Below are 22,745 nucleotides of genomic sequence, written 5' to 3'. Positions count from 1 at the left end.
GCCAAAGAATGCTAAAACGTAGAATACCTTTTAAAGCTTGTTGCTTTGTACACGTGCATACTTATTAGTTTGTCTGCAATGATTTAATCTAATTTTGCTGCAACTACTTTGGTTTTGTAGCAGAACAGATAAAGTTGTGTACTTCAGGTTGCAGACAGTAAAGAGGCAAAACAATGTGTCAAAGCAAAGAAGGAATTGCTGGTGCCTGTACCTATTAAACCCCAGATTTAGGTCAGTTCAAGAAATGGCTCGGGTACTGCTGTCAATGAAAAGTGTAGCAGAAGAGAGCCAGCAGTCTCCTTGCTTTGTTCATTTACATTCATCACATTTTCAACACAGACAATATAAATATTTCCAACTGATTTCAGTAGTCTGCACTTGTTGGAAAGAATGTATGAAATCTAACTGCTGCGAATGCCATCCTACTGTTCTGTTCCTACACATGCACGTACACACAGCTACATGTAGGCACACAGCGTGCTCAAAATAGGAGCAGAGCGAGTGGAGGAGGGAAGTAACAGAAAAGCAACCCAAATAAATTCATACCTTAAAAATACTTCAAAACGTGGAGGTTTCACATCAAAAATAACAGCATTTTAATGTTTTGCATAGCTTATTTCAGTTTAGTTCTACTGAATTAGATTTTTTGCTAGTTACTAAATTGTTTATATATAAAACTTTTTAAAAAAATTTCTTATCTGCAATCAATGCAAGACAGAACACACCGTATTACAGATGCAGGAGTCCAAAACACTCTTACTTAACTTGAGACATGGGTTTGTTACTTTACTTTAAACTGATTTAACAAAATAGCTCTCCCAACTTTGTATGTATAAATATACAGTGTAGTGTACACTTGATGCTTTGGTCAGTATTTTAGCCTGTTTTCCAAGTCTTCCATTCTCTTCGTCATTTCTTCCAGTAGGCAAAAGTTAAGGAAAGAACTAATGATTATATGCAGTATTAAAAAATAACATCAGCTGTCTGATCAGTCAGGTATTGTGGAGCATGACATCACATAGCATGGAATAAAATTGGAAATTAGGAGGGTTTAGGAAGGTTAGTCACCTTTTGCTGAGGAAATGGCTGGGTATCAGTCTGTTCACGGGAGGTGGTAAGCAATTGCCTTTGCATTACTTGTTTTCTCGGTCCTTCCACTTCTTGAACAATTTTTTTATGATGACTTGCAAGTTTTCTTGCTTTAATTCCTCCTTTCCTCTTCCCTGTCCTAGTGGGAATTGGGGGAAGGGGAAGGTGTGGTGTTTACCTGGCCACTGTGACAGATTCACAACCCTTCCCCCCTTTATGAAATAATTCTGCTTTGCAAGGAATGATTTAAAACTAATGAAATGAGCAAAATGTGATGCCTTGCCACTGAAGGGTTCTTCTTGGGAAGATGGGAAATAACAGTGGGGCTGGCTGGTGAGATACACAAAATAGCTGAACGTAAGGCTGGAGCTGGTAGGGGTACTAGAGAACCTACTAAATCGGGCTTGGTGGACAAACATACCGTAGAGCACTTTGTGATTTGATTGTCTTATCAGTTGCTGAAATCTGTATTTTGGGGAATCTGACAGACTTGCGAAGAACACTACTGGTGGAAATTATGGGACATGGGACAAATACTTCTGTGATTGATGGCTGAGCTGGCTTAAGAGCAGCACTTATCTCACACACCTGATAGTGGAGTTCTTGGCAGGCAAGTTAGGCAGTTTCAGCATTTCAGCGTAGCATTGCAACCTCGTAGTGAAGCTTAATTTTGGGAATTTGAATCTATCAATCTACACTTCTTTTTCTGTGTGCATATTTGTTCATGCAAAAATAATTAGACCCCATGTCCTCTGCTTCCTCTTCACTGGGAATCTTACCTTACGCACCTTCCTGCCTCTGGTGCTTCACCTAGCAGCTATGAAGGGAAATATCTCATGGTTCCTGTTGTTACTAAATGCTGTTAACATCTGAAGAAGTAAACCAAAGCAGAGTATTGGTCTTGACTTTAACCAGTGCTTTCTTTGCTGATCCTGAAGGTGGTAATTGTTACAGATTATTAAAAGATCCATATTAATAATTTGATCCCTTCTATGAAGGAGAAACAGATTTCAAGTCTTAGGAGCCTTGCTTCTTGGAGATTAACAATGTCTACGAAGTGGTTCAGCTTTTCATTTCAGTAGAGTGATCTGTGCCATGAAGGCAGCTTATGCTTGCTAGTTATAATTTCTTTTAACCCATCCCTCTTGATTTACATACAAAAAAGGATATATCGCTGTGTGAGTTTTCTTACTTCACTGGTTGCGTAGTTCTGGAATGTCACAAGGTTTTCACATTTGCATTGGTCTTTGTCTTTTGCTGAAAAACAGAAATAGGCAAGCATAGACTTAAATGCTGAATAAATCCAATGGGCTGAGGGAGAGAAAGACAAAAAATTTTACATGTAGAGCAGGTTTAATACAGCTCCCTGTTCTGAAAACAGGTCAACATCCAAAGGAATGCTATGGGGCAGAGTTTGTATACTGGTAAATAGTACACAGCACGTCTTAGCCTAGATAATGAAAGAGCAGTCTGGATTATCTAAACAAAGGTAACCTAATTACCTGTTGTTCTTGTGGAGTGAGTGTGACTGTCTTCAAAATGATACTTATGGTGTATTGCAAGATTGGGGCAGGCAAGGACATCTGTGATGGTTATTGTGGATGATTCAGGTCCTGCAGGAAACCCCCCCCAAAAGTCTAAAAATGAAACCCACTGCATGTAATTATGCATAATTTTTGCTACTCACATGCACAGAGTTCTCCTTAATTAGTGAGTAATCTCACTGACTGCAGTGAGGATCATTCATGGAGAGGACTAGCGATACAACGAGGTGAAGGAACCAAGCTGTTAGGCTGTATTTACTGTATACATGATTTAAGGTGTGGGTTGCAGAACGGAAAGGGAGTTGTGAAGGTTCCTGTGAGAAACAGAAGTGATTGAAAGCTGAACATGCTTTAAAAATCAAGCAGAGTGTTGGAATACAAGTTTCCCCTTGAAGAAGAAATTCATTTGGATGGTGTAAAAAGGGAGCATGCAGCCATGCCTCTGTTACGGTGGGTCTCAAATTTTCTGTACTAAAAGCAGATGTGAACTGCAGAAAAGAGGGTAGATTTTAAGGGGGTTAGGGTGGGAAATGAGTGAACAATTCCCCTGTAGGTGAACTGTTAGGGTTCTCTGCAGAAGCAGCCATGGAGAAGGCAGCTAACGGGAGACAGCAGTGCACTTGAGTCAAAACAGCCAACCTGAAGACTGGGGACCAGTCTTACGAAGCCTTCCAGATGACGGATCTTGCTGGTGAGCTGAATTTTTCATGGCTGGCAGAAAGAAGAGAGGTCACAAAAGAAGAAATAAAAATTCCCCAGAAATGGAGATGTTTCTCATCTCTCTCTCACCATACATTGAGACTACATCACACTTATGCACGTTGGAAGAAGTCCGGTGTGATACATACCAGGACTGACCCTTCATCTTGACCACCAGAGCTCCTCCAAAACTGGAAGTGCTTTACAAATACTTTATGATGGTGTAAAGCAATTTGAAATTCCAGCAATTTGTGTCCTTTAGTGAAAATTCTTGTGTGTTTCACTGTCATATATGGGCCCTTTTGGGGTGAACTGAGTAAGAAAAAAAACTGCTTGCAGAAGGAAGATGTCTCATTCTCCTTTGGTTTTCTCCATAATGGGAAATGTAGATCAGGGAGTTTGGAAGTGTTTGGTATGAAGGGTGTAATTGAATTTCTTTAATACACTACAGTTATTAGCAGAAGTACAAGCTTATAGCTCATCAAGCATAGACTTTAGACTGTAGGAATTTATTTCAGACTCCATATACCCAATTTTTAGTCAAAGGGTGTCTTTAGAGAAATGGAAATGTATTTCAAAACCCCTTATTTTACATCTACAGGTATAACCATCTCAAGGGTTGTTCTGCACACTACCTGCTTCCTGCCGCTAGAGGGTAATGGAGAGACAGCTTTTGATTCTTAGGAGTGAGTTCTCTTCTAGAAAATTAATACTTTGCTTTCAATTAATTGTGAATTTTAATGGATACACAATGTGCAGATGTACTAAGTCACACTGGGAAGCAGATGACGCAGCTGGGGTAGGGCTGAATGCTGAGCACAAGGAACAGGGCATCAACAGAGATGAGTGGTGGAGCAAGACCAGAGTTCAGCAGGCAGAACTACAGCACTTAGGTACATCAGAAAGCATGACTGGGGGCCTGTTGGTGGAGGAAACACTCAGAGCTTAGATCTGAGTCCAGAGAGGTGTGGGATGAGATCACAAAGGAAGGAGGAAACAAACTAGGTGAGGTGTCTTGTAAAATAATAAGCACCTAGGAACGAGGATGGTGAAATTCCCCCTGTAGGTGGGACAAAACAGGTAAGGTGAGCCTTGAGTAGTTGACACTGAGTAGTAAATTGTGTGTAGTCGTGGCCGAGTGGTTAAGGCGATGGACTAGAAATCCATTGGGGTTTCCCCGCGCAGGTTCGAATCCTGCCGACTACGGCCGGAGCTGAAGAGGCTCTGTGCAATTTTATGGATCGCAGGAAGCTTGGCACCAATGTGAGGAAGAACTTCACGGTGAGGGTGATGGAGCTCTGGGACAGGCTGCCCAGGCAGGTCTTCTCTGGAGATATTCAAGGCCCATCTGGACGCCTACCTGGGCAGCCTGCTCTAGGGAACCTGCTTTGGCAGGGGGGCTGGACCTGATGATCTCTGGAGGTCTCTTCCAACCCCTTCAATGCTGTGAAATCCCTCTAGAAGTGCTTGAAGATCTGTAGGCTAATGAGACTATCTAGGAAGGGTAGAAGGACTGACGTGAAAAGTTTGAGATCTCGCCACTGGGCTGACATAGAGTTGAGGATTCACATGCAAGGGATAGAGAAGAAACAAGACTGAGAGATATGTTGGTGGGGCAGGAGGACTTCCAGTTTGGGAGGGTAGTTGAGCACTTCAGAAACTCCCATTCAAGCTTCAGAGACTGGTTTGGACCCAAACATTTCTGATCTCGCCACCTCTGTCAAATCAGACAAGTACAGAGGCTGCTAGTTTCTTTCTAAGTTCTTTGATAAAGTCAGTGCAGTCAGCATAAATACTCAAATTTGCTGGGGAAGCCACGCTAAAGTTAGGTGTTTGTTTTTAATGCTCTGTTTTGGAACAAAATCTAAATATTACGTTAGAAAAAAGCCTCCGAGGATGTATCTTCAAAGGCAGTGTCTGACTATTTGCAGCAGCGATAACGATCTGCAATTTGGAAGAACAGAGTGTTAACCAACAGGTGCCATCTGATCGGGGCTGGGGGGGGCCTTGTGACAAAAATACATGTAGCCGTGTAATTAAAGGCTCTCGTAACGCACGTGCTCAGAACAAGGGTGGAGGCCATCGTGATGAGTGCCTATTAAGTATGACATCGCTGTAGCCTTGTTAGTGCTTGAGAAATTAATATTAACAAAGGCAATGAATGAGAACCCTCCAAGTGAGTTCCTCTTAGTAAGAAGCATAAGAGAAAAGCACTTTTTTTTTTTTTTCCAAATTACTAGTCATCAAGAATAATTAATAGTAATCAGCAACTGTTGACAGAGCTGATGGTTTTCTTGCAGAATAAAAGGAAAAAGCCTTATCCCTAAAGAGGTTTGGATGACTTCTGTTTTTAACTTGTACACATGCAGCACATCCACAGCTGGGACTGGGGATAAGAGGCTTTGTCAGTGGAGTCCACATCTGAGCTGCACGAAGTTCAGAGAGCTCATCCCTGCCCTCAGGCTGGTGCCTTAAAGTCGTCAGCTGAGGACCAAGGCTAGAGTCAAAATGAAATTACTGCGGTTGGAAAGGAGGGGAAAAAAAAGTAGGCTGAGAGGAAAAACTGAAAGGAAAAATAAACTTTCAGCTTGTGTAAGAGGCATGGAGGCAGAATTTCTGGTGGTATGAGTTGATGAGCAACAGCTGATGAGCAAATTCCTGGAGTGTCCAGGAAAACAAACAAACAGCTGAGGCACTGCCTAGAGGTGAGAGAGGAGGAAGACAGAAGCTGTGAGGCACCACCTCTAACCAGTTACTAAAGGTGCAGTTTAGAAACTGCCACAGAGGGGCAGAATTTACTTATTTTTCATCTGATGGCAAATATATTTTAAAAAAACGGCTGCTAAACACTGCTGTGGGTACCTGAAGGATGCATTTCCATCACTGAGCTCTGGGGTTTGCTAATGAGTGAGAATTATTATACCAGTTGCCAGCTAATTTTGGCCTTGGCGTCTCCCCAAGCTTTTAAGATGACATGCTGTCATCAGTAGATTATCTGCCTGGTAAGAAGGTTAATGAACAGACTTGGGTTTATGCTATCACAGTATTTTGAATTTCAGAAAGATGGAGCTAGAAGATTCATATGATGATGAGAAGCACAAAATATACAAACTAGGAAATGTTCTCACATTCTTTTTTTCAGATTCTTCCCTGACATCTGTGTGAGGAAGAAACGCACCACTGCTTGCCAGTGAATTTTACACAATAAAGCTAAAGAACAAAGTAAAACCTGTTTGCATTTAATTTCAAGAAAAAAACAAAAAACAAAAAAACAAACAGAAGTACTGAAAATTAAACCATCCTGTACAATTCTAGTGTTGTGCTCAATTTTATTAACAGTGATGCTTCTGGACTTTGCTTCAGGTATAAATTTGAATGTTCTTAATAATGCTGAGTCCTGGGAACGTGTGAGTGGGAGAAACATACTGTCCTTCCTCTAGCTGAACAGCTTCCATCCCAGCTCACATTCCCCCTGTACCTTGCAAAACGTCAGCTGGGAATGTTTAGATTGAGGCTCTTTGTGCCAGAATGAGGAAGGGTGCTTTCTGCAGCAAATCTTCCACATTTGTGAAGCAAAACTTGGAGCTTACGTGCAACTGAGATCCACTCTTCATAGCTTTGAATATATATTCAGTGAACTGTTTTTAATGTTCTATAAATATGCACAACAGATCTTGATAATTTGTTTTGCTGAGTTTGTTTTTTGTTGTTGTTGTTTTTTTTTTTTTTTTTCTTTTGCTACTGATCTTAAGAGCAATTTACAAGTCTCATTAGGCTCTATAAATCCATTATTATTTTCCCACATTCCTAATGAACTAGATCATGCTGCTTCGGCAGGGTGGGGTTCAGTGCATGGCTGACTTCAGTGTAACAAAAAGAAAGCAATTGATCCTTCTAAGCACAGAAGCATACATTTTATACAAGCATTATGAAAATAGAGAAAATGAAATTATTCTATACCTTTACCTGGTGATAGATTAGGCGTATATATTCCTCACGTTTTAAAGAGCAGAAGAATTACCTTGAGCCTTGCAAGGTCTGACACCAATGACCTACTATGACAGAGGTCACCATGAATAAAACTACTTGTTACTTCAGGCCTGCAAAATAGATCTATAAGCATTCATTCCTCTTTTAGCTCAAAGTGGAATACTGTTACCTTCACAGATTTGGACTTTCAGCTCTTCACTTATGTCCTCCAAAGCTGTGAAATCCTCAGCATAGAAGAGATGCTTATATGATGGCTGAGAAGCAATTTCCAGCAGTTCTTCCTCAATTGCTTTTCCTATTCCAATGGCATAGATAATTATACCTAGGTTCAAAAGAAAGTGCATATAATTATTACATCGGCATTTCTAAACCCCTGCTCCTCCATGAAAGGAAAACGTGAGCATTAGTCATTTTAGAGAGAGAGCGGGAGAGCACAAGAAATGTATATATTATATGCTGTATATCTTCAAAAATGTGTTTGAACAGGCTTAATATGCTCCAGTTATTTAAAAGATGTGCAGAAATTGCTCTGCTGTCATTTAACAGGTAGATGTTTTTTAAGATAAAGAGATGAGGGTTGGTTGGCCACTGCTAACAGTAAACGAACCCATAAAGAGAACATCCAAGAGAATTAGATGGACACCACTAACTAGTGGTATACCTCAGGGGTCAACACTAGGCCCTATTCAACATCTTCATTAAGGAGCTGGATGATAAGGCAGCGCATACCTTCAGCAGGTTTGCAGAGAACACAAAACTGGCAGGGCTGGCTGACTCACCCAAGGGCCATATTCCTATCTAGAGGAATATGAGGCCACACCTGAAGCACTGTGTCCAGTTCTGGGCTCCCTGGTACAACAGAGACCTGGGCATGCTGGAGAGAGTCTAACAAAGGGCCAAGAAGATGAAGGCGCTGGCACATCTCTTATACAAAAACGCTGAGCAAACTGGGACTGGTCAGCCTACAGAAGAGAAAGCTTGGGGGAGATCTCATCAATGCCTCTAAATATCCAAAGGGAGGATGCAAAGAAGATGGGGCCAGGCTCTTTTCAGTGGTTCTAGCGACAAGAGAAGAGGGCATGGGCACAAAATGAAACACGGGAACTTCAGAGCTTCCCTCTGACCATCAGGAAACAGTTTTGCACTCTGCAGGTGATGGAGAATAGGCACAGGTTGTCAACAGAGGGGTCTGCCTCCTAGGAGATTTTCAAAAACAATCAGGACATGGTCCTGGGCAGCTGGCTCTGGGGTTGGACGGGATGACCTCCAGAAGTCCTTTCCAACCTCAACCACTCTGTGGTTCTGTGAATCATACAAGTCAGCCTCCCAGTTGTACTGAGAGTTCCTGGTCTGTGTGTGTCTGTGCAGGCAGAGTGCGTGTGATAAAGGCACTTGCTGAGCTGGTGGGGAAACCTGTTATCTGTCAGCAAATGGGTCAGACTCTTGAAAGACGCCAGTAATTTTTTAAAAATATATAAATTGTTTTTTCACTGGAATCCTCAGAGCAAAACGATACTAGATGCTTTCATTCTAAGGGATGGGTTGGGAGGCACAGCAAAGGTACCCAAACCCATGAGGCTAAGAACATGGGAAAGGAATCCTGAGGGTCTAGGAGAGAAAGGCCCTCACAGCAGGGATGCTTCATACAGGCATCTCCCCTGCAGACGTGGTAGGGAGAAAAGAAAAGAGGATTTATAGTCTTCACTTTGATAGCTGGGCAGGAGGAAGTGGTTCACAGCCCTCTAATCGGAAAGACAAGCAACGAGTAGAAAACATGGTGTTCTTCAATATCCCCTTTTTCAGCAACTAACCACAGATTTCTTTATTCTTGCAAACCTATCACTTGACACAACATTTCTCTACATTATTTCTGGCATAGAAATTGTCCACAGCTAGTATTGATTTTCTGATTCATGATACAGCAATTAGCTTCATAGTACTTCAAGCTCTTTTGCAAGATCCAAGAGCAAACAGTGACTTCTCAGCTGTTAGGTTTCAGATAAAATTTAAGATAAGAAGGTTTGGTGACTCTCTATTATCACTGAAGAGTAACAGCTACATACTCACTGAATTGTAACTTTAGCCTTATTGATGAAGAATCCTGGGCCTGATAACATCATAAAATATGCATTTTCCAACTCTTCAGTATTTTGCTCGAGCATCTCCTTACTTTTTGTCATGAATCTGCCTACAATTGCACTTCAGCCAGGAAAGCAAAACATTCACCAGAAGCTTATTCAATTTAATGAATGAACCAGTCATGCTGAAGTCTGTTGCTTTTTAAAGACTTGGAGATATCAGTGATAAAGCATTCAAGGCCAATTTTATGTTCAACATTACTACATTGCCTACACTGCAATTACACAAGGGATGGATTTGGCTTGTAGTGCTACAAATATCAGTATAAACAGTCTGGAGCTGGGGTTTCATTCAGTAAGTAAGCAAGGTTGGCTTAGTACTATTTTCCTTCAGTCCTGTAAATTCTCCACTTACTTACCCAGACCTCACTATTTAGTGTATAAATCTTTCTTTTTAATTTTTTAAAAGCACTTGGTTTATATTTCATTGTAGCAGCAGCCATGCTAGCGCATACTCTATTCATATCCTTTTCTTCGCACAAAGAAGTCCAGTCCTGACCAGGGCTACACTACTCATACATCACCATGACTGTCATATCAAGACAATAAAACAAAACCAGAAAAAATATGTGCAGCATCATTGTGGTTTAATCCAGCAGGCAGCTAGGTACCACACAGATGTTTGGCACACACAGTGGAGTATGGGGGAGAGAACTGGGAGGAAAAAAGTAAAAGTTTGTGGGTTGAGATAAGATAGTTTAATAGGACAGAAAAGGAAGAAAAATAATAACAACAACAATAATAAAATATACAAAGCAAGTGATGCTCAATGCTATCACTATACTATCACTACTCTCTGATTCTCTATGATTCTACATTCTCTTTATCACAATATTTGCCTTGAAGAAAGAATCAAAGACACTTCCACTCACCAGTTTGCTTTGCTCTAGCAGCCCACCCAGAGACTTCATCTTGGGCTCGTCCATCCGTAAATACAATAGCGATTCGAGGGACATTTGCTGAAAATGGTCTGGCGCCTTCTGTTTCTGTGAAGCTCCTCTGAAACATTTGCTTCAGAGCCAGTCCTGTCATGGAACCTCGCCCCATATATTTCATTTGTGATACAGCTTTCTTCATGTCTTTGGCTGAGTTGAACTGCCTTAATGTAAATTCTGTGCGGACTTCACTGGAATACTGAAGCAAACCAACTCGAGCTGCTTTGGGTGAAATCTCAAGCGTATCCAATATTCCTGAGACAAATTGTTTCACAATTTCAAAATTATCCTCTCCGAGACTTTTCGATCCATCAATCACAAACACCAGGTCAACTGGGCCTTCGGTGCATCCTATGAAATAAGCAGCAGTGTTTAGATCATGAACAAGTCGACAAAGCTGAAAATAGGACCTAGACACATACGGACTATATGAACTCAGGTATCATATAGAGTACCTTGATCCTGGCTCAGACAATCTTGCCAGTGATTCTAGAGATGTTGTATACAGTTCATATCAAAAGGTAAGAGTGTGCCCATGACTGTAGTTTATAATAAAAATATAATCACGATGAATATCTATCAATATGTGCTGCTTTGTAGAATACTATGACTCTTAATAATACTTCAAATGTTTAAAACTTTGCAGTAAATTAGATTTTTAAGCAAATTTTAAGAATGATTGTTAAGTGGGGAAAACTGTAACTGAAGAACATAGCTAGGATATAGAAACAGTTTTGACCATTTTCTTCTAGGGATGGGCCTGTAGGCTAACTTTACCTTTGTGTAGATGACCAACACTGAAATAAATGGAAGAGAATCACTGAAGCTGTATTCGTACTGCAGAAGTAGCAAAAACACAAAGGTGGTACAAAGAGATGAGTTGCTGAAGCTATACTTGCATATAAGTTGAAAATTTAGAAGTTGTGTTTAGAGTTGCAGGAAAGAATGAGGTAAGAGCTGAAGAGCTGGGGAAGGCTGAAAGAGAAGGGATGAGGTACATCCCAAGCTGAGGTACAGCTTGGGATGAGGTTCATGTCTAGGGAAAAATTCAGACGATGCCTGTGTTTTTATAGCTCAAATTTAAGCCTCTACTGGCAAACAGCTAAAAAATTATAGGGGAGACAGTAAATGCTAGAAGGGTGACTAGCTGATAATGTTGGATCAGAATGGTTTGTATACATTGTTTTGCTTGTAACTCTCTTAAAATCTTGTAATTAGAAGCCTTATTTATTGCTGAAATTAATGTTTTCTGTTTTACCCGCTGAAGCTGCGAGACAATCCAGGAGATACTGACAAACTTGGAGTTCTCATACTTGGTCAAGTGCACTTGCAAAAATCAAAGCAGCTGTAAGCACCCTGCTTTGACTGCAGCAATTACTGAAGCTGTCTGTTAGCAAGTCATCAGGGATATGGAATTTTCAGTTTTAACATTTGGAAGTTTCTTCCTGGACAATAGCTCCTTTTTAGAACTGGTGTCCAAGAATTCCTTTCTGCAGTCATCTGAGGAAAAAATGTGTCACTTACTAAAGCAATGGAAATGCACTGAATATCAGAACCACCTCAGTATCACTGCATATGTCAAGAAAGGGCAACAGTTCATGGTGAACTGTTTTAATTATGATTGAGATCAGCCATGAACATGTTACCATTCTTTTGGTAATAATACTCTCCTCAAGTAATGCATCCATTTTTGCAGAATAAATATTTTTACTGAGCTCCAGTAGATGAGTTTCTCCTCCAGAAATTAGAAGGGTGATGAGATAAATGCATATCATGTTCCAAGGGTGTCATGTTAGAAGATAAGAAAATAGAATTAATGATATTTTACAATTTAGTATATAAAGATAAAAGCTCCACAGTATATGAATCTGTTTAAAGTACACATTCCTTGATAATAAGATTTTGTTCTGACTTTTTTCCTGATGTTTGGAAGGGATTATTATTGTATTTGATACTGTATTAAAACAACCATTCATTCTGTTATTTTTTTGCTTACAAGAACATCAAGCTAAATTGTTCAAGACATTCCATCACACTCACATATGGTTTGGACTTTCAAACAATACATCAGTTTTGAAGTGAGGCATTTGAAGTGAGGTCAAGAAATTTTAAAAATCAAAGAAACAAAGTCTTTCTGAATAAAATGTACCTACTTCTGCATGTTTTCTGATCTTCTTTCAGTACATATCCATCCTGACATTTGCAGATGTATGAATCATCATTATTAACACAAATATGTTCACAACCATGGGCAACTGATTTGCAGACATCTTTGCCTACGAAAAATTGAAATATTTATATGTATTCTATTTAACATATTTATAAATTCAAACATTTCAAACATCATTTGAAGAACATATGACAAAGAAGTAGGACTTCTTTCAGTTTTTTATGTAGTAATGCTGGAGAAGAGTGTCTGATAGACTTATTCAGTTACTTACTTCGACATGTTTTTCCATCTTGCCGCAGGACAAAACCCTCATGGCACTGACAGCTGTATGAATTATTATTATTATTAATGCACACATGTTCACAGCCATGGTCAATGGACTTACACAGGTCTTTATCTGAGAATTGTTAAGAGAATTTCATTATTAAATCTGCTCTCAAAAGCAAAACTGGCATAAAACAATTTTGAGAAAAATTTAGGCTGTCATCACTTTTATGACTGAAAGAACACATTCCCCATAAAAGTTCCAGCTACTCACTCCTGCATGTTTTCCTGTCTCTCCTCAGTATAAACCCTTTGTGGCACTGACACATGTATGAATCACCAGTTGGAACACAAACATGGTCACAACCATGGTTGACTGTTTTGCAGATATTTTTACCTGGGAATAATGAAAATAATATTTAGCACAGTTATTCAGGTAAATAACTTTCACAAAATATAAAAATTAGAGCAATAATCTTCCATGACAAAGCTCTTTTCCATGAAGCTGATTGTATGCTATTTTATGAAGTTAATTGCATGTTAAAGACACAAAGAACACACTACATGATATGCTTCATGAATGGATCAGAAAATACATAATGAAGATTAAACAACTTACTTTTACAAGTTTTCCCATCTTCCTTCAGTACGAAGTCCTCGTGGCACTCACAGATATAGGAATCATCAGTATTAACACAAATATGTTCACAGCCATGGTCAACTGATTTGCAAACATCTTTATCTGAGGAGAATGGATGGAGTTTGTTAGATGTGATTCTTTAGGGAGAGATAACATCTTTAATAAGTAGCTTAAGTAGTTAGAAATCACTAATAAACATACACATGTGGAAACACTCACAGGCACAACACTTAAATGCCTCAAGAAAATAAAACATACTCTTATGACTCAGGCTACTCACATCTACATGTCCTTCCGTCTTCCTTCAGTACAAAATTTTCATGACATCTGCAGATGTAGGAATCTTCAGTATTCACACAAACTTGTTCACAGCCATGGTTGATTGAATTGCAAACATCCTTGTCTGCAAACAAGAGAGTTGGTAGTTAACATGTATCAGCAGGGGTCTTGATTATATGTGTAATTCATCAAATTAAGTTATCGTGCTACTTACTTTTGCAGGTTTTCCCATCTTCTCTCAGCAGGAACCCATCACGGCATTTGCAGATATAGGAATCATCAGTATTAACACAAACATGTTCACAGCCATGGTCGATTGCTTTGCAAAGATCTTTATCTGAGAACAGATGACAGCTCTTGCTAGTTAATATGTTTCCACACAAGCATGAACTGCAGATAAAAAGTATGCTGATAAATATCAGACTACTTACTTCTGCACGTTTTTCCATCTTCTCGTAGCAGGAATCCCTCCCGACACTTACAAATAAATGTATCACCAGCATTAACACAGGCATGTTCACAGCCATGGTTGACTGATTTGCAAATATCCTTGCCTAGCAATAGTCAGATAATATTTAATGTGATTTGCTAGTTAAACTTTTTCTATATATATGTACATAAATATAAAGACTGTAGGGGTAATCCCATGAGCAAAGAAATATGGAAGCATGCATGCTGAAAGCAAATTTCTGGCTAGTTGAATGATTGGCAGTTTAGCTCACATGAGGCATGAGTTCTTTACTATCTGAGCAGAAAGAACTGCACAGTTTGGATGGTCTCCCACTGGCAATGAATTATTTTAGGATTAATCTGACCAGATTAAGGAGGAGGATGCTACACTGACAGCAGTAAGAGAAAAAGGAAGGAGTAATTTAGCATAGTCATTTAGCATAAATTCATGCTAGTGAAAAGAAAATTAAGCAAAACACCACAGGACACAAAGCAAAACAATTCTTTGGGACTCTTACATCAATGCCAAAAAACTGCATAAGCAAAATCCAGGAGACTAGGAACTACTCATTTAAGAGGATAAATAAAATGCTGAAAGCTGATAGGGGAATTTGTATGAGTGCAGTGTTAAAACCAGTTGGTCATAACCTCTTCAAGAAGGATAGAGGAGGAGAAAGTACAGGAGGAAGTCAAGCCATCTATCAGCATTCCCTGTTGCTTTTTCACTGCAACAACAACAAGAACAAGAACAAGAACAAATATATATATATTCCCAGTTGCTAATGCAGAACTACCTTTACATAGGAAATATAATAGTGGATACCTCTGACAGCAAAGTTCAGATTGGTCAGAATGATAGAACCATAAAATATCCTAAATTGAAAGGGAACCACATCGATCACTGGGTCCAACTCCTGGCTTCACACAGGACAACGCAAAAATCAGGCCATGTGTCTGAGAGCATTGTCCAAACTCTTCTTGACCTCCAGCAGGCTCAGTGCCATGCACACTGCCCTGGGGAGCCTGTCCCAGTGCTCGACCCCCCTCTGGGTGCAGACCCTTTCCCTAACCCCCAGCCTGACCCTCCCCTGTCCCAGCTCCATGCCGTTCCCTCGGGTCCTGTCGCTGTCCCCAGAGAGCAGAGCTCAGCGCCTGTCCCTCCGCTCCCCTCGTGAGGGAGCTGCAGGCCGCCATGAGGCCTCCCCTCAGCCTGCTCTGCTCGGGGCTGAGCAAACCAAGGGACCTCAGCCGCTCCTTGCACGTCTTGCCCTCTAGACCCCTCACCCTTTTTATTGTCCTCCTTTGGCCACTTTCTAATAGTTTTATGTCCTTCTTACATTGTGGCACCCAAAACTGCATGCAGTAATTGAGGTGGGGCCACATCAGTGCAGATCAAAAAGAGACAATCCCTTTCCTCGACTGGCTAGCATTGCCATGCTTGATGCTTCCCAAGGTATGGTTGGCCCTTTTTGCTGCTGGGGCACACTGCTGGCTCACGTTCAACTTGCTGTTGACCAAAACCCCTCAGATCCCTTTCCTCAGGGCTGCTCTCCAGCCTCTCATCTCACAATCTGTACATATAGGTAGGGTTGCCCTATCCCAGGTGCAGAATCCAGCACTTAACTATTACATTTCATGTGGTTGGCGATTGCCTAGCCCACCACAATCTCCTGCTAATGTGGTGTCATCTGCAATGTTAGTATGCATTCAAATCCTATATCCAGATCACTTAGAAACACAATGAAGAGAACTGGCCCTAAAACGCAGCCCAGTGGAGCCTCGCTAGTGACTGGCTGCCAGTTTGATGTAACCCCATTCACTATCACCTTTTGAGACTGAACCTTCAGCCAACTGTTCACCCATTGTATTATTTATTTGTCTAGCTGTATGCTGGATATATTGTCCAGAAGGATAATGTGAAAAACTGTATTGAAAGCTTTGCCAAAATCCAGATTACATCAGCTGGCTTCTCTTGGTTCTTAGCAATTAGCAGAGCAAGTAAGTTCAATGTGTAGAGAAGACATTTATGTTTTCACAAGAACTTCAGTCTGAGGCACATTACGTGGAGGTTTCATGCTGCCAATACAAAAATTCCCCAAAATACTACAGAGGACAATCTTCTAACTCAACAACATTCAAGACATAATCTAGACTAGATCCTGTTCTAGCAGGTAAAGAAGAAATGTTTATGGAAGTCAAAATTAGCATCAGTTAGCATCAGCTTATGCACAGCTGTGTGCAATATTTGTTGTTTTCAAACAGAATGAAATACAAGCCAGCAACAAACAGCTATTACTTCAGAAGGATAAATTTTACATAGCTGAAAGCAATTATGAGCCAAAGGATTTTGTGATGGAAGAAAAAAAAAAAAAGTAATGATGACTGCACCATTTAAGGTTATTTTAGATAACCTTAACTAGACACCTCCAAAAAAAACTTAGTCACATCATCAAAACAAAAGTACTAGGGTAGTTAGAAACCAACCTCCGTTAGAAATTGAAACAGAAAACAGCTATAAGATATGAATAATGAATGAAAGGAAAATTCACATTATTTACTGAAAATGAAAACCTGTGAAATTAAAAGAAGAACATGGAAATAATAAGATAAAGGAAAAGAGAGTGCATGACCAACATAATGAAGGGTAGTATGAGTAAGCTATTTAAAGGTTATTTGAAAACAAAAGAAAACAAATTTAACAGGATATTGTTAATTAGTAGACAGAAATAATAAAACTGTCAATCTTAATGCAGAAAAGGTAAAAAATATTTAGTATATCCAAACTGGGACTTATGAAATAGGCTACTGATAATATTGTTTGAATGATGTTTCGTGAGCTGAGTAGTAAGTCACACAGCACCTACTGAAGAAACAGTAGTAACTCCAGATCACTTGCCAAGAGGTGTAACAGAGCTGGCTGAACACCACTTTGGATGCCTAGCATTATTTTTTCATTACCTCCCAGAACTCCAGGGAATACCCCAAAACACCGAGGAGTTTCCATTCCCTGTGCATACACACACAGCATTTGAAAAGGGTAACTAATTCACTGTAAGCCTGTCAGCTTGACACTGATCTGCATTAAAACAATGGAAAAGATAATGTTGACCTTGATTTAGAGAAAATCAAAGAAAGAAAATTAGTCAAGTTGGTATTATGGAAAAATAGATGTGGGAAAAGTAAATAAGTATCTTTTAAAATTGACTATGAGACTGTTTTGTAAAGCTCAGGTTACTCATACAATGGAGAATCCAGGACAGTATCAGCCTTGGTATTTAATTTGATTAAGAAAACAAAACAAAAATAACTAGAAAATCAACATTATATGGGTAATAATAATTATAATAATAATTATAATACTAATTATTAATTAAATTAAATTAATTAAATAATATAAATTATTATTATAACAGTGGCTAGGGAGGTCTTCAGGATAAATTGTAAATGGGGAATCGTCAAGTGGCTTTTTTTCTAAGAATTTGCCCTCCTCTGTGCTATTTAACATTTTAATGAACAATCTTAAAGAAAATGTAAAATAATCACTGACAAAGTTTGTAGGTTATTCCAAAGTTGAAGCAATTGCAAATAAAAATAGAGCAGCTGCTGATATAAAGAGACAGGAATCTTTCTGCAGGCTCAGTAACAACAAGCCGTATATATTTTTAAATAGCCAGAATTAGACTTAACATATTCAGAAAAAAAAAGAATGAAGGCCATACTTCCCACGGGATGTGGGACACTTGTATGACTGAGAGTCTTATATGGCTATGATCGTGGTAGATAACTGGCTACACATGAGCTTTAGCAGAGCTGTATGGTCAGAGACTAATGCTATCTTTGGTCATAAAAAAAAAAAGGGTAGATTCAAAAAAGAATCAGGGATATAGTTCTTATACCCTGGACCCTACTGTACCTTGTATTGTAAGACTTTGTACCACTGTGGTGTCCCCGCAAGGATGCTGATACATAAAAAAGGCTTTAGGAAAGCAAGAAGAGATTTATGAAAAGATTGGAAAACATATAAAGAGCTTGAAGGAGTTTCATCTGCTTATCATGTACTAAAGACCATGATAAGAGGTTAAGCTAAGGAACAGGTTAAATTATGGTCCACATGAGTATACACAGAACAACACAGTGGCAATTAGAAGTTCAACTCATCAAAGTAAAATGTAGCAACATCCTATGCTCAAGATTAAATTTTGGCATAGTCCAGAAATTAGGTTCACATTTTAAAAGCCACATTCAGACTTAAAACTGGCTGATTTTCTGAAATATAGCTTTAGTTCAAAGCTATATTAATTCCTAAAAATCTTATGATCTATAGAGGACAGTATTCTGCTCTGATCACTATGAATCACAGAATAATTTCCAAGTAAAAGGGAAATGAAATTTCTCCTTTTATTCATAAGCTACTTACTTCGGCATGTTTTCCCATCTTGCCTCAGTACAAATCCGTCATGACATTGGCAAGTGTATGAGTCGTCATTATTAACACAAAGATGTTCACAGCCATGATTGACTGATCTGCAGATGTCCTTATCTAGGAATAATTTAGATTTTATTTACTACAGTTTAATAAATGAGTACATTTCCAAAAATATAAATGCTAACAGTAAAAAACTCCTAGTAAAATAAAGAATTTATCCTCCTTTTTGTCAGGTAAAATTAAAATTAAGACCTACCTCTAGCACAACTTGCTTCTCCAGTATACCCCTGAGTGTAAAAAATACATTAACATCAAGTAACTTACTTTTACATGTTTTCTCATCTTCCCTCAATACAAAACCCTCATAGCACTGGCAAATGTATGAATTATCAGTGTTCACACAAACGTGCTCACAGCCATGGTCAACAGAATTGCAAACATCTTTATCTGGAAAATAAAGAATGGTGCCAGACTTTAAAACGTGTCTACAAATGCACAGATTTTAAGGAAAATTTCTATTAAAGATAAGGATACTTACTTCTACATGTTTTTCCATCTTCCCTTAATGCAAATCCCTCATAACACTGGCAGATGTATGACTCATCAGCATTAACACAAACATGTTCACAGCCATGGGCAACTGAGCTGCAAATGTCTTTATCTGAGAATAGTTGACGGTTTTTGGTTAAAGCACATCTACAATGAATATATTATGCAGGGAGAAGTAATAGCTTTTATTAGGTCTACTGAGATCACTGGAAGAAATGGACAAAAATTTAGGCAGCTAACACTTCTAACTCTTGGTACCTGAAAAATTATGGGTCTTTTTTGTCTACAGTCATATCAGTTTAGCTACTAAAATACATTATTTCTGTCCACTGAGTCTTTTACAAGCTTCTGGCAGGTATAACAATAGTGCATCATGAATAAACTACAAAAGTGCTTTTCGTTAAAACACTTCCAGAGATCTACGTTCTGTAGAAAGGAGTCTACCAGTAATTACCAGAGTACTTACTTCTGCATGTTTTCCCATCTTCTCTCAGTAGGAAGCCCTCATGACACTCACAAGCATAAGAGTCATCTTTGTTAACACAAATATGCTCACAGCCATGGCTGACTGATTTGCAGATGTCCTGTCCTGGGAATGATTCAGATATAAATATAGTTTTGAATGAAAACATGTTAAAAATGTAGGTATCAAAATGATGTTTTCTAGTGAGAAGTGATAAACTCCTTTCTTTACTTGCCTAATGCACATGCAAAAATGTTCAATATATTGGTTAGTATATTGGTTACTCACTTCTGCATGTCTTCCCATCTTCTCTCAGTATGTATCCCTCACGACACTTGCAGGTGTAGGAATTGTCAGCACTAACACAAACATGCTCACAGCCATGGTTGACTGATTTGCAGACATTTTTACCTGAGAGTAATTTAAAAGATGAAGAATTGTATTAGTTAAGGACAGGATGTTCAGTTACTGAATATTTTTGTTCTTGCTGGTATTCCTGACTCAATTCTGCAAATCATTTATAGTACCTGCTGTCAATTTCTAAAGGTACCTCTTTGTTGTACAATTTTATAACCTTATTACTAGGAAAAAGTTCGCTATTTTGGTTCCAGAGTTTGTATAATTTCATGTGTCCCCAGCATGAAGATTAGTAACCCACAGAGATTTCCAAAGGCACCTAAATCCCACATCCACATTTCAAGTAAACTTTCTGGTGAGAAACATATCTTTCCATCACCATCATTTTATCTTCAGTAATAAACCTGCTCAAACCTGAAGTAGTTATGCTGTCTTTCCCTGTGGTTAAGTTCAGATGGTGTTTGTAATTTTTCTGAAAACAAGAATTACAAAAGCTCAGTTTATGTAGTGTTTAAATGTAATGAGAAAGACCAACTGTATAATCCTGCTGTGGCATTCTTGAAAATTGCCAGCTATAGTTGGGTAAACTGATGTTCAGTGGGCTTTCCTGATAGGTGATTTAGTTACAACTTATATTTCAAAATAAAATGAAATTGTCTATTTATTAACATTGGATAAACTAACATCTTTCTTACTTACACTTTCTTCTCCCCACCCTTTATTTTCTTGACAAGACTATTGCATGAAGACAAAATTGCACTTGCTTTTAGCTTTTTGCAAGGTTAAGGTGTCAGTACTTTTTGAGACAGGCAAAATTTGTCTCTGTTTGCATGGACTAACAAAGTAGGTTGTTGATGTGGTATGTGTAATACAAACTGGTAATATGGAGATTTTCATTTGTCATGTTAGTGTCTGGATGACTTTTAATTTTTATTTTTTTTTGTAAATGTTTTTTAACAGCAGATGTTGATGAGATCGTTGGATATGATTTGGTTTAGAGTTATGAAGTATTTCATGCCTCTGTGTTTTCCAAGGACTTATCCACAATTCTTCTTTGATCCCTTAGTGTGTGCTCTTATACTGGAGAGAAATTTTCAATTCCTTTTTATATCTGTCACTCTTCAGAACTGCGTAACGTAGCCAAATGTATAATGCAATTATGATATCTCTTTTGCAATGACCCTTATACCACGTTGGGGAAAAATGAACATTCCATTAGTATTGCAGGCTTCTTTGTGCTGTAGAAATCTTTTGAAATGCTATATATTTTTTGCCTCGATTTGAGAAGAAAATTACAGTTGTCTGATATAAGGATGTAAGTTGGGGTAAAATAATTTTGGATCCAAGACAGACCAGCATCAGAGCTACTTTCTGTATGTCCCAGGCATTCAGAGAGTCAGTCAGGTGCCTAAAAGTTTCTACCCAGTGCCCCTTTAGATGCCCTAGAGTATCCAAGATACTGACATATTGCTGGCAAATAGGACACCAAAAGGGTAACTGTGAACTTTTGTGATACTGGCGCATTTAAAATGACACAAATGAAAGACATATTTAGGCAATCAAATCCTACCCTACAGATTTTTTTCTATGTGTGAAATAAAAATCTAGCACTGACTTGCTGAATAATAACTTACGTTTACATGTTTTCCCATCATTCCGAAGCCTGTATCCTTCAAAACACTGACAAGTATAAGATCTGTCACCATTTATACACAAATGTTCACAGCCATGATCACTCAGAGCACAATAGTCAACTCCTGCAGGAGCAATGAAAGTTATTTTAAAAAATTAATTAATAATTAATTAAAGGATTATTTTCATTCTTAGTATTTGCATTGCATATAAGCAAGTAAATATACACTCATTGAATCACTTAAGCAACAATTCTGTTCCTTATCCGATAATATACATACAGCTTTAATATAATTTAAGAAGGCTTTGCAGTACACTTTGCCTTGCCTACTGTAAGCAGAGTTGAGAATGTTTAGCATAACTCAAGAGAGTCCATGTCTCAGTACTCACAAGCTGAATTTTAGGAAAAAAAGATAAAACAGCACTTTAACAATGATTTTATAAAAGACAGTGGAAAAGACAGAAAAGCTACCTTGTGGACACTCTTTAAAGATGGTTTCTAAATGATCTGATGTAAACGTGGCATTCCCCAGACTTGCTTGTGTGCCTGACCTAGCTGCTGTGGCAGCAAGCAGAAAACCTCTCTGGGACCTTAGTGGTCTTTAGCTTAGGCTATCCAAGTTTTTGCAAAGAATTGAAAATGACAAGAACAATCAATCAATGTGGTCCATTTTTTCATCTCAAATTTCCTGAGTCTTTCTTCTACGTAGTACAAAGACACAATACCCACAGGAATCCACAGGCAGCACTCACTCTTTATAGGTGACACACACGGTGCCACTCATTGTTTTGTACTAAGCTGTCAAAGCAGAAATCTGTCTACCACTCAGGTGATCTCCTAGCTGTCTTAAGATAACTGTGCCTCTATATATGACACCAGTGTTGTCATGTCCCTGATGTTTTTCCATTAGGAGTGGTATATGTTAAATGCTAATCCCACTCAGCCACTCATTCAAGACATCCGAAGTGCCAAAACTATTTTCATGGGAGTCTAAAAAGCCCACAGTGTCTCAGCAACTCATCTGGAGCTCAGGAATAGGACAAATCTTATTCCTAAATAAATACGAGGGGAGGGATACACTGGCAAGAAGAACCACCATTCAAAATCTCTCAGTTTTAT

General features: G+C 38.8%; 1 protein-coding gene and 1 non-coding gene across 14 annotated transcripts in view; one reads left to right on the top strand and one right to left on the bottom strand.

The window, feature by feature from the left end:
- Positions 1-572: 572 nt before the first annotated feature.
- The window catches only part of MATN2 (matrilin 2), a 79,602-nt gene continuing 57,429 nt past the window's right edge, over positions 573-22,745 (bottom strand). For 8 of the 13 annotated variants that reach the window (XM_068672316.1, XM_068672320.1, XM_068672323.1 and 5 more), the window contains 19 exons: positions 21,628-21,750; positions 19,925-20,047; positions 19,640-19,762; positions 19,163-19,285; positions 18,949-19,071; positions 18,616-18,738; positions 14,180-14,302; positions 13,963-14,085; positions 13,750-13,872; positions 13,449-13,571; positions 13,104-13,226; positions 12,837-12,962; positions 12,549-12,671; positions 10,333-10,746; positions 7,492-7,644; positions 3,273-3,344; positions 2,592-2,702; positions 2,260-2,346; positions 573-921 (listed from right to left, as the gene is read on the bottom strand). In XM_068672316.1, the coding sequence (XP_068528417.1) occupies positions 869-921; positions 2,260-2,346; positions 2,592-2,702; positions 3,273-3,344; positions 7,492-7,644; positions 10,333-10,746; positions 12,549-12,671; positions 12,837-12,962; positions 13,104-13,226; positions 13,449-13,571; positions 13,750-13,872; positions 13,963-14,085; positions 14,180-14,302; positions 18,616-18,738; positions 18,949-19,071; positions 19,163-19,285; positions 19,640-19,762; positions 19,925-20,047; positions 21,628-21,750 (2,492 nt within the window). In that variant the 3' untranslated portion in view covers positions 573-868. Of the gene's footprint in view, positions 922-2,259; positions 2,350-2,591; positions 2,703-3,272; positions 3,345-7,491; positions 7,645-10,332; positions 10,747-12,548; positions 12,672-12,836; positions 12,963-13,103; positions 13,227-13,448; positions 13,572-13,749; positions 13,873-13,962; positions 14,086-14,179; positions 14,303-18,615; positions 18,739-18,948; positions 19,072-19,162; positions 19,286-19,639; positions 19,763-19,924; positions 20,048-21,627; positions 21,751-22,745 lie in introns of all 13 variants that reach the window. The other 5 variants (XM_068672317.1, XM_068672321.1, XM_068672319.1 and 2 more) reach the window with 5 other exon arrangements.
- Positions 4,457-4,538, top strand: TRNAS-AGA (transfer RNA serine (anticodon AGA)). Its single transcript has one exon. It is a non-coding gene; the product is annotated as a tRNA-Ser (tRNA).

This window comes from Anas acuta, chromosome 2, assembly GCF_963932015.1.
Source record: "Anas acuta chromosome 2, bAnaAcu1.1, whole genome shotgun sequence".
Classification (NCBI taxonomy): Eukaryota; Metazoa; Chordata; class Aves; order Anseriformes; family Anatidae; genus Anas; species Anas acuta.
The sequence above is the reverse complement of the archived record's forward strand: the minus strand, read 5'-3'. Positions and strand labels throughout refer to the sequence as shown.